The sequence below is a fragment of the Scardinius erythrophthalmus genome (genome assembly GCF_964197995.2).
Source record: "Scardinius erythrophthalmus genome assembly, chromosome: 21".
NCBI classification, from domain to species: domain Eukaryota; kingdom Metazoa; phylum Chordata; class Actinopteri; order Cypriniformes; family Leuciscidae; genus Scardinius; species Scardinius erythrophthalmus.
The window spans coordinates 37,318,939-37,328,938 of NC_138241.1; the positions used below are offsets into that span (position 1 = coordinate 37,318,939).

The 10,000-nt window shown below is 49.6% G+C and overlaps 1 protein-coding gene across 4 annotated transcripts in view; it reads left to right on the forward strand.

Annotated features, from left to right (window-relative positions):
• klhdc3 (kelch domain containing 3) overlaps nucleotides 1-10,000 on the forward strand; it is an 85,967-nt gene that overhangs the window by 20,026 nt on the left and 55,941 nt on the right. For all 4 annotated transcript variants that reach the window (XR_014029119.1, XM_081351757.1, XM_081351755.1 and 1 more), the window contains exon 3: nucleotides 413-589. Coding sequence is in view for 3 of the 4 variants with exons in the window: in XM_081351757.1 (XP_081207883.1) it covers nucleotides 413-589 (177 nt within the window). In the remaining variant the exon portion in view is untranslated. The remainder of the gene's footprint in view (nucleotides 1-412; nucleotides 590-10,000) is intronic.

Consider the following 10,000-nt stretch of genomic DNA (forward strand, 5'->3'; position numbering starts at 1 on the left):
TACAATAAGGTTCATTACATTATTTGAACAGCTGGATTTTTATTAAATAACATTAACAAAGATTAATAAATACAGTAACAAATGTACTGCTCATTTTTAGTTCATGTTAGTTAATACATTAACTAGTGTTAACTAAAGAACATTATTGTAAAGTGTTACCACATTTCTTGTGAAGATGCTTTGAAACAATGTAATAGTGGAAAGTGCTATACAAATAAAGTTTAATTGAGTTAAACTGAATGGTGTTTTTGAGGTTTGCTGGATCCGTATGTGAACGTCTTGTGTGTGTGTGTCTGCAAGCATCTTGTGTGTGTGTGTGTGTGTCTGATTTGTATGTGTGTGAGTGTCTCATGTGAGCGTCTTGTGTGTGTGTGTCTGCGAGCGTCTCATGTGCATGTGTGTGTGTCGGCAGTGTCTCTGCGCTGGACAAAGCTGCCACCGGTGCGCACCGGAGGACGAGAACACACTCGGGAGGTTCCCTACATGCGCTACGGACACACCGCTGTCCTGCTGGACGAGACCATCTTCATCTGGGGCGGCAGGAACGACACAGAGGGCGCGTGTAACGTGCTGTACGCCTTCGACGTCAGTAGGTGGCTTTCACACAAGCTCACGCAGACTCTTGCAGACTCTCGCAGACGGATGGACTCTCGCAGACTCACTCTGACTCACTCTGACTCACTCAGACTGACTCTGACTCACTCAGACTCACTCAGACTCACTCAGACTCACTCTGATTCACGCAGACTCTCGCAGACTCACTCAGACTCACTCTTACTCATGCAGATTTATGCAGGCTCTTGCAGACTCACTCTGACTCTCTCAGGCTCTCGCAGACCAACGCAGACTCTCGCAGACTCACTCTGACTCACTCAGACTCACGCAGACTCACGCAGACTCACTCTGATTCACTCTGACTCACACTGACTCAATCAGACTCAAGCAGACTCACTCAGACTCACGCAGTCTCACGCAGACTCACTCTTACTCATGCAAACTCACGCAGACTCATGCAGACTCACTCTGACTCACTCTGATTCACGCAGACTCTTGCAGACTCACACAGATTCTTGCAGACTCATGCAGACTCACTCTTACTCATGCAGACTCACACAGACTCATGCAGACTCTCGCAGACTCACTCAGACTCACACAGACTCACTCTGATTCACTCTGACTCACACTGACTCGCGCAGACTCACGCAGACTCACTCAGACTCACGCAGACTCACGCAGACTCACTCAGACTCACGTAGACTCACGCAGACTCACGCAGACTCACGCAGACTCACGCAGACTCACTCAGACTCACACTTACTCACTCAGACTCTTGCAGACTCATGCAGGCTCTTGCAGACTCACTCTGATTCACTCAGGCTCTCGCAGACCAACGCAGACTCTCGCAGACTCACTCTGACTCACGCAGACTCACTCTGATTCACTCTGACTCACTCAGACTCTCGCAGACTCACTTAGACTTACGCAGACTCACACAGACTCACGCACACTCACGCACACTCACGCAGACTCACTCTTACTCATGCAAACTCACGCAGACTTTCGCAGACTCATGCAGACTCACTCTGACTCACTCTGATTCATGCAGACTCACGCAGACTCACGCAGACTCATGCAGATTCTTGCAGACTCATGCAGACTCACTCAGACTCATGCAGACTCACTCTTACTCATGCAGACTCATGCAGACTCTCGCAGACTCACTCAGACTCACACAGACTCACTCTGATTCACTCTGACTCACACTGACTCACTCAGACTCACGCAGACTCACTCAGACTCACGCAGACTCACGCAGACTCACGCAGACTCACTCAGACTTACGCAGACTCACGCAGACTCACTCTGACTCACTCTGATTCATGCAGACTCTTGCAGACTCACACCACTAACGCAGACTCACGCAGACTCACTCTGACTCACGCAGACTCACTCTTACTCATGCAGACTCACACAGTCTCATGCAGACTCACTCAGACTCACTCTTACTCATGCAGACTCACACAGACTCATGCAGACTCTCGCAGACTCTCGCAGACTCATGCAGACTCATGCAGACTCATGCAGACTCTTGCAGACTCTTTCAGACTCTTTCAGACTCATGCAGACTCATGCAGACTCATGCAGACTCTCGCAGACTCACTCTGACTCACGCAGACTCACGCAGACTCACTCTGATTCACTCTGACTCACACTGTCTCACTCAGACTCTTGCAGACTCACTCAGACTCACGCAGACTCACTCTGACTCACTCAGGCTCTCGCAGACCAACGGAGACTCTCTCTGACTCACTCAGACTCACGCAGACTCACTCTGATTCACTCTGACTCACACTGACTCACTCAGACTCTCGCAGACTCACGCAGACTCACTCAAACTCACGCAGACTCACGCACACTCACGCAGACTCACGCAGACTCACTCAGTCTCACGCAGACTCACTCTTACTCATGCAAACTCACGCAGACTCATGCAGACTCACTCTGACTCACTCTGATTCACGCAGACTCTTGCAGACTCACGCAGATTCTTGCAGACTCACGCAGACTCATGCAGACTCATGCAGACTCACACAGACTCATGCAGACTCGCAGATTCATGCAGACTCTCGCAGACTCACTCAGACTCACACAGACTCACTCTGATTCACTCTGATTCACTCTGATTCAATCTGACTCATGCAGACTCACGCAGACTCATGCAGACTCACTCAGTCTAACGCAGACTCTCGCATACTCACTCTGACTCACGCAGACTCACTCTGATTCACTCTGACTCACACTGACTCACTCAGACTTACACAGACTCATGCAGACTCACTCAGTCTCACGCAGACTCACTCTTACTCATGCAAACTCCCGCAGACTCTCGCAGACTCATGCAGACTCACTCTGACTCACTCTGATTCACGCAGAATCTTGGAGACTCACTCTTACACATGCAGACTCACACAGACTCATGCAGACTCACTCAGACTCACTCTGATTCACTCTGACTCACACTGACTCACGCAGACTCACGCAGACTCACGCAGACTCACTCAGACTCACTCAGACTCACTCAGACTCTCGCAGACTCACTCAGACTTACGCAGACTCACTCAGACTCATGCAGATTCACTCTGACTCACTCAGACTTACGCAGACTCATGCAGATTCACTCTGACTCACTCAGACTCTCGCAGACCCTCGCAGACCCTCGCAGACTCTCGCAGACTCTCGCAGACTCATGCAGACTCATGCAGACTCATGCAGACTCACGCAGACTCACGCAGACTCACTCAGACTAACGCAGACTCACGCAGACTCACGCAGACTCACTCAGACTCTCGCAGACTCACTCAGACTTACGCAGACTCACTCAGACTCATGCAGATTCACTCTGACTCACTCAGACTTACGCAGACTCATGCAGATTCACTCTGACTCACTCAGACTCTCGCAGACTCTCGCAGACCCTCGCAGACTCTCGCAGACTCTCGCAGACTCTCACAGACTCATGCAGACTCATGCAGACTCACTCAGACTCACTCAGACTCACTCAGACTCATGCAGACTCACGCAGATTCACTCTTACTCATGCAGACTCACTCTTACTCATGCAGACTCACTCAGACTCATGCAGACTCACGCAGACTCACTCAGACTCACTCAGACTCATGCAGACTCTCGCAGACTCACGCAGATTCACTCTTACTCATGCAGACTCACTCTTACTCATGCAGACTCACTCAGACTCATGCAGACTCTCGCAGACTCTTGCAGACTCACGCAGACTCTCGCAGACTCTCGCAGACTCACTTTGACTCACTCAGACTCACGCAGACTCACGCAGACTCACTCTGATTCACTCTGACTCACACTGACTCACTCAGACTCTTGCAGACTTATGCAGGCTCTTGCAGACTCACTCTGACTCACTCAGGCTCTCGCAGACCAACGCAGACTCTCGCAGACTCACTCTGACTCACTCAGACTCACGCAGACTCACTCTGACTCACACTGACTCACACTGACTCACTCAGACTCTCGCAGACTCATGCAGACTCACTCAGACTCACGCAGACTCACGCACACTCACGCAGACTCACGCAGACTCACGCACACTCACGCAGACTCATGCAGACTCACGCAGACTCACTCAGACTCACGCAGACTCACTCTTACTGATGCAAACTCACGCAGACTCATGCAGACTCACTCTGACTCACTCTGATTCACGCAGACTCATGCAGACTCACTCTGACTCACTCTGATTCACGCAGACTCTTGCAGACTCACGCAGATTCTTGCAGACTCACGCAGACTCATTCAGACTCATGCAGACTCATGCAGACTCATGCAGACTCACACAGACTCATGCAGACTCATGCAGACTCTCGCAGACTCACTCAGACTCACACAGACTCACTCTGATTCACTCTGATTCACACTGACTCATGCAGACTCACGCAGACTCACTCAGACTCACTCAGACTTACACAGACTCATGCAGACTCACTCAGACTCTCGTAGACTCACGCAGACTCACTCAGACTTACGCAGACTCACTCAGACTCACACTGACTCACTCAGACTCACACTGACTCACTCAGACTCACTCAGACTCACACTGACTCACTCAGACTCACACTGACTCACTCAGACTCTTGCAGACTCATGCAGGCTCTTGCAGACTCATGCAGGCTCTTGCAGACTCATGCAGGCTCTCGCGGACTCACTCAGGCTCTCGCAGACCAACGCAGACTTTCGCATACTCACTCTGACTCACTCAGACTCACTCTGATTCACACTGACTCACTCAGACTCTCGCAGACTCTCGCAGACTCTCGCAGACTCACTCAGACTTACGCAGACTCATGCAGACTCACGCAGACTCACGCAGACTCACTCAGTCTCATGCAGACTCACTCTTACTCATGCAAACTCACGCAGACTCACTCAGACTCACTCAGACTCACGCAGACTCACGCACACTCACGCAGACTCACGCAGACTCACTCAGTCTCACGCAGACTCACTCTTACTCATGCAAACTCACGCAGACTCATGCAGACTCACTCTGACTCACTCTGATTCACGCAGACTCTTGCAGACTCACGCAGATTCTTGCAGACTCACGCAGACTCATTCAGACTCATGCAGACTCACACAGACTCATGCAGACTCTCGCAGACTCACTCAGACTCACTCAGACTCACACAGACTCACTCTGATTTACACTGACTCATGCACTCACGCAGAGTCACGCAGACTCACTCAGACTTACGCAGACTCATGCAGACTCACTCAGACTCTCGTAGACTCACGCAGGCTCACTCAGACTCACTTTGATTCACGCTGACTCTTGCAGACTCACTCTTACTCATGCAGACTCACACAGACTCACGCAGACTCTCGCAGACTCACACAGACTCACTCTGATTCACTCTGACTCACACTGACTCACTCAGACTCATGCAGACTCACTCAGACTCACGCAGACTCACTCAGACTCTCGCAGACTCACTCAGACTTACGCAGACTCACTCAGACTCATGCAGATTCACTCTGACTCACTCAGACTTACGCAGACTCATGCAGATTCACTCTGACTCACTCAGACTCTCGCAGACCCTCGCAGACTCTCGCAGACTCATGCAGACTCACGCAGACTCACGCAGACTCACTCAGACTAACGCAGACTCACGCAGACTCACGCAGACTCACTCAGACTCTCGCAGACTCACTCAGACTTACGCAGACTCACTCAGACTCATGCAGATTCACTCTGACTCACTCAGACTCTCGCAGACCCTCGCAGACTCTCGCAGACTCTCGCAGACTCTCACAGACTCATGCAGACTCATGCAGACTCATGCAGACTCACTCAGACTCACTCAGACTCACTCAGACTCATGCAGACTCTCGCAGACTCACGCAGATTCACTCTTACTCATGCAGACTCACTCTTACTCATGCAGACTCACTCAGACTCATGCAGACTCATGCAGACTCACGCAGACTCACGCAGACTCACTCAGACTCATGCAGACTCTCGCAGACTCACGCAGATTCACTCTTACTCATGCAGACTCACTCTTACTCATGCAGACTCACTCAGACTCATGCAGACTCTCGCAGACTCTTGCAGACTCTCGCAGACTCTCGCAGACTCACTTTGACTCACTCAGACTCACGCAGACTCACTCTGATTCACTCTGACTCACACTGACTCACTCAGACTCTTGCAGACTTATGCAGGCTCTTGCAGGCTCTTGCAGCACACGCACTCTCACGCAGACTCACGCAGACTCACGCAGACTCACTCAGACTCACTCAGTCTCACGCAGACTCACTCTTACTCATGCAAACTCACGCAGACTCATGCAGACTCACTCTGACTCACTCTGATTCACGCAGACTCATGCAGACTCACTCTGACTCACTCTGATTCACGCAGACTCTTGCAGACTCACGCAGATTCTTGCAGACTCACGCAGACTCATTCAGACTCATGCAGACTCATGCAGACTCATGCAGACTCTCGCAGACTCACTCAGACTCACACAGACTCACTCTGATTCACTCTGATTCACACTGACTCATGCAGACTCACGCAGACTCACTCAGACTCACTCAGACTTACACAGACTCATGCAGACTCACTCAGACTCTCGTAGACTCACGCAGACTCACTCAGACTTACGCAGACTCACTCAGACTCACACTGACTCACTCAGACTCACACTGACTCACTCAGACTCACTCAGACTCACACTGACTCACTCAGACTCATACTGACTCACTCAGACTCTTGCAGACTCATGCAGGCTCTTGCAGACTCATGCAGGCTCTTGCAGACTCATGCAGGCTCTTGCGGACTCACTCAGGCTCTCGCAGACCAACGCAGACTTTCGCATACTCACTCTGACTCACTCAGACTCACGCAGACTCACTCTGATTCACACTGACTCACTCAGACTCTCGCAGACTCTCGCAGACTCTCGCAGACTCACTCAGACTTACGCAGACTCATGCAGACTCACGCAGACTCACGCAGACTCACTCAGTCTCATGCAGACTCACTCTTACTCATGCAAACTCACGCAGACTCACTCAGACTCACTCAGACTCACGCAGACTCACGCACACTCACGCAGACTCACGCAGACTCACTCAGTCTCACGCAGACTCACTCTTACTCATGCAAACTCACGCAGACTCATGCAGACTCACTCTGACTCACTCTGATTCACGCAGACTCTTGCAGACTCACGCAGATTCTTGCAGACTCACGCAGACTCATTCAGACTCATGCAGACTCACGCAGACTCATGCAGACTCTCGCAGACTCACTCAGACTCACTCAGACTCACACAGACTCACTCTGATTTACACTGACTCATGCACTCACGCAGAGTCACGCAGACTCACTCAGACTTACGCAGACTCATGCAGACTCACTCAGACTCTCGTAGACTCACGCAGACTCACTCAGACTCACTTTGATTCACGCTGACTCTTGCAGACTCACTCTTACTCATGCAGACTCACACAGACTCACGCAGACTCTCGCAGACTCACACAGACTTACTCTGATTCACTCTGACTCACACTGACTCACTCAGACTCACGCAGACTCACTCAGACTCACGCAGACTCACTCAGACTTACGCAGACTCACGCAGACTTACTCAGACTCACTCAGACTTACGCAGACTCACGCAGACTCACTCAGACTCTCGCAGACTCACTCAGACTTACGCAGACTCACGCAGACTCACTCAGACTCACTCAGACTTACGCAGACTCACGCAGACTCACTCAGACTCTCGCAGACTCACTCAGACTTACGCAGACTCACTCAGACTCATGCAGATTCACTCTGACTCTCGCAGACCCTCGCAGACTCTCGCAGACCCTCGCAGACTCTCGCAGACCCTCGCAGACTCTTGCAGACTCACTCTGACTCACTCTGATTCACGCAGACTCACGCAGATTCTCGCAGACTCATGCAGACTCATGCAGACTCACTCTTACTCATGCAGACTCACACAGACTCATGCAGACTCTCGCAGACTCACGCAGACTCACTCTTACTCATGCAGACTCACTCTTACTCATGCAGACTCACTCAGACTTAAGCCTGGAACACACCAAGCCGACGCCGACGAACTAGTGTTGATGAAAGCCGACTGGGGGTAAAAAGTGCACTTGAACACACCGAGAGAACTACAGCCGACTGTTAGCTAGAATGCGCGTTCTGCGTCTGCGTGTAAATGAGACAACTGTCTATTTCTGCAGATATAATCATCTATATTCGTCATTCAAAAAGGGAAACCAACGCTGCAGGGCTGCAGATACACAAACCGTAAACAAAGCTGTGCGTGCTTACCGTTTTGAATATCAATCCTGCTAAACACTTTCTTTATTTCACTCCTCTCGTTAGTATTGAAATATTCGCCAAGGAACACTCAGGTAAGATGACGTAACATTAGAACAGCCTTCTATCTTTACCGTTTTGACTTTGCTCGCTGTTTTGCTATTATTCTCGTGCACTGACTCGTTCACTAAGCTGAACAGCCCATCAGAGTTCCCTCTTGCACCGACGGCCCGACGCCGAGTCAACATGTCGAATCGGCCGAAAAAAAGCTGACGAGGACTAATTTCAGCCGACGGTGCGGAACACACTGAGGAAACTTAGTCGGCTGACGCACAAAAACTGCCCGACGGCCGACCGTCTGCTTGGTGTGTTCCAGGCTTTATGCAGACTCTCGCAGACTCCTGCAGACTCTTGCAGACTCATGCAGACTCATGCAGACTCACTCAGACTCACTCAGACTCTCGCAGACTCTCGCAGACTCACTCAGACTCACTCTGACTCAGACTCACACAGACTCACTGACTATCTCTGATTCACTCAGACTCACGCAGACTCATGCAGACTATTGCAGACTTACGCAGCCTCACTCATTAACTAACTCATTAAAGGAGAACTCCGGTCAATTTTAACATTGAGCTCATTTTTTTGTACATTTGGAGTGGTGTCAATACAGAGAACAACGACAAAAATCGGTGTTGCCTACACCGAGTTATTCTATTTTTTAAATTTGCACCCTGTTGACTTCAATAGGGCAAGTACTAAACCTGCTTTTAGCCTCTTAACATCCTTGATGTGTCATTACAAGTGCACAGAAAATGTGAGTGATTCCTTCAGAGTGAACACGAGTGGATCTGACTGCAGTAGATGTGAAAGATATGTATAAAAATGATGTTATTTCAGCCAGCGCAAATACCTGTGTTTACATCCTGCTTTTCGGTTGAAGTCCAAAGTAGTCGATTGCCGAGTTCACGCGCGTGATCATTGGTAACTAAACCTATGCGCGTGAACTCGGCAATCGACTACTTTGGACTTCAACCGAAAAGCAGGATGTAAACACAGGTATGTGCGCTGGCTGAATTAACATCATTTTTATACATATCTTTCACATCTACTGCAGTCAGATCCACTCGTGTTCACTCTGAAGGAATCACTCACATTTTCTGTGCACTTGTAATGACACATCAAGGATGTTAAGAGGCTAAAAGCAGGTTTAGTACTTGCCCCATTGAAGTCAACAGGGTGCAAATTTTAAAAATAGAATAACTCGGTGTAGGCAACACCGATTTTTGTCGTTGTTCTCTGTATTGACACCACTCCAAATGTACAAAAAAATGAGCTCAATGTTAAAATTGACCGGAGTTCTCCTTTAACTCTTTAACAAACTTTATTGTAAAGTATGACCATATTTCTCAAGAATGCTCAAAAACATTTCTATTCCACCGTTTGATCTCATTTTTTCTTGATCATGATTTAATTTTCACACACAAAAACAAGAGTTTCTCAGATCAGCTGCAGCATCAGTGTAACATCATTGAGTAATGAGTGTAGAGTGTGTCCTGGTGAAGAGGAAAGCGACCTCGAGCGACACACACGATACACTCAGAAGAACCCAGTGGA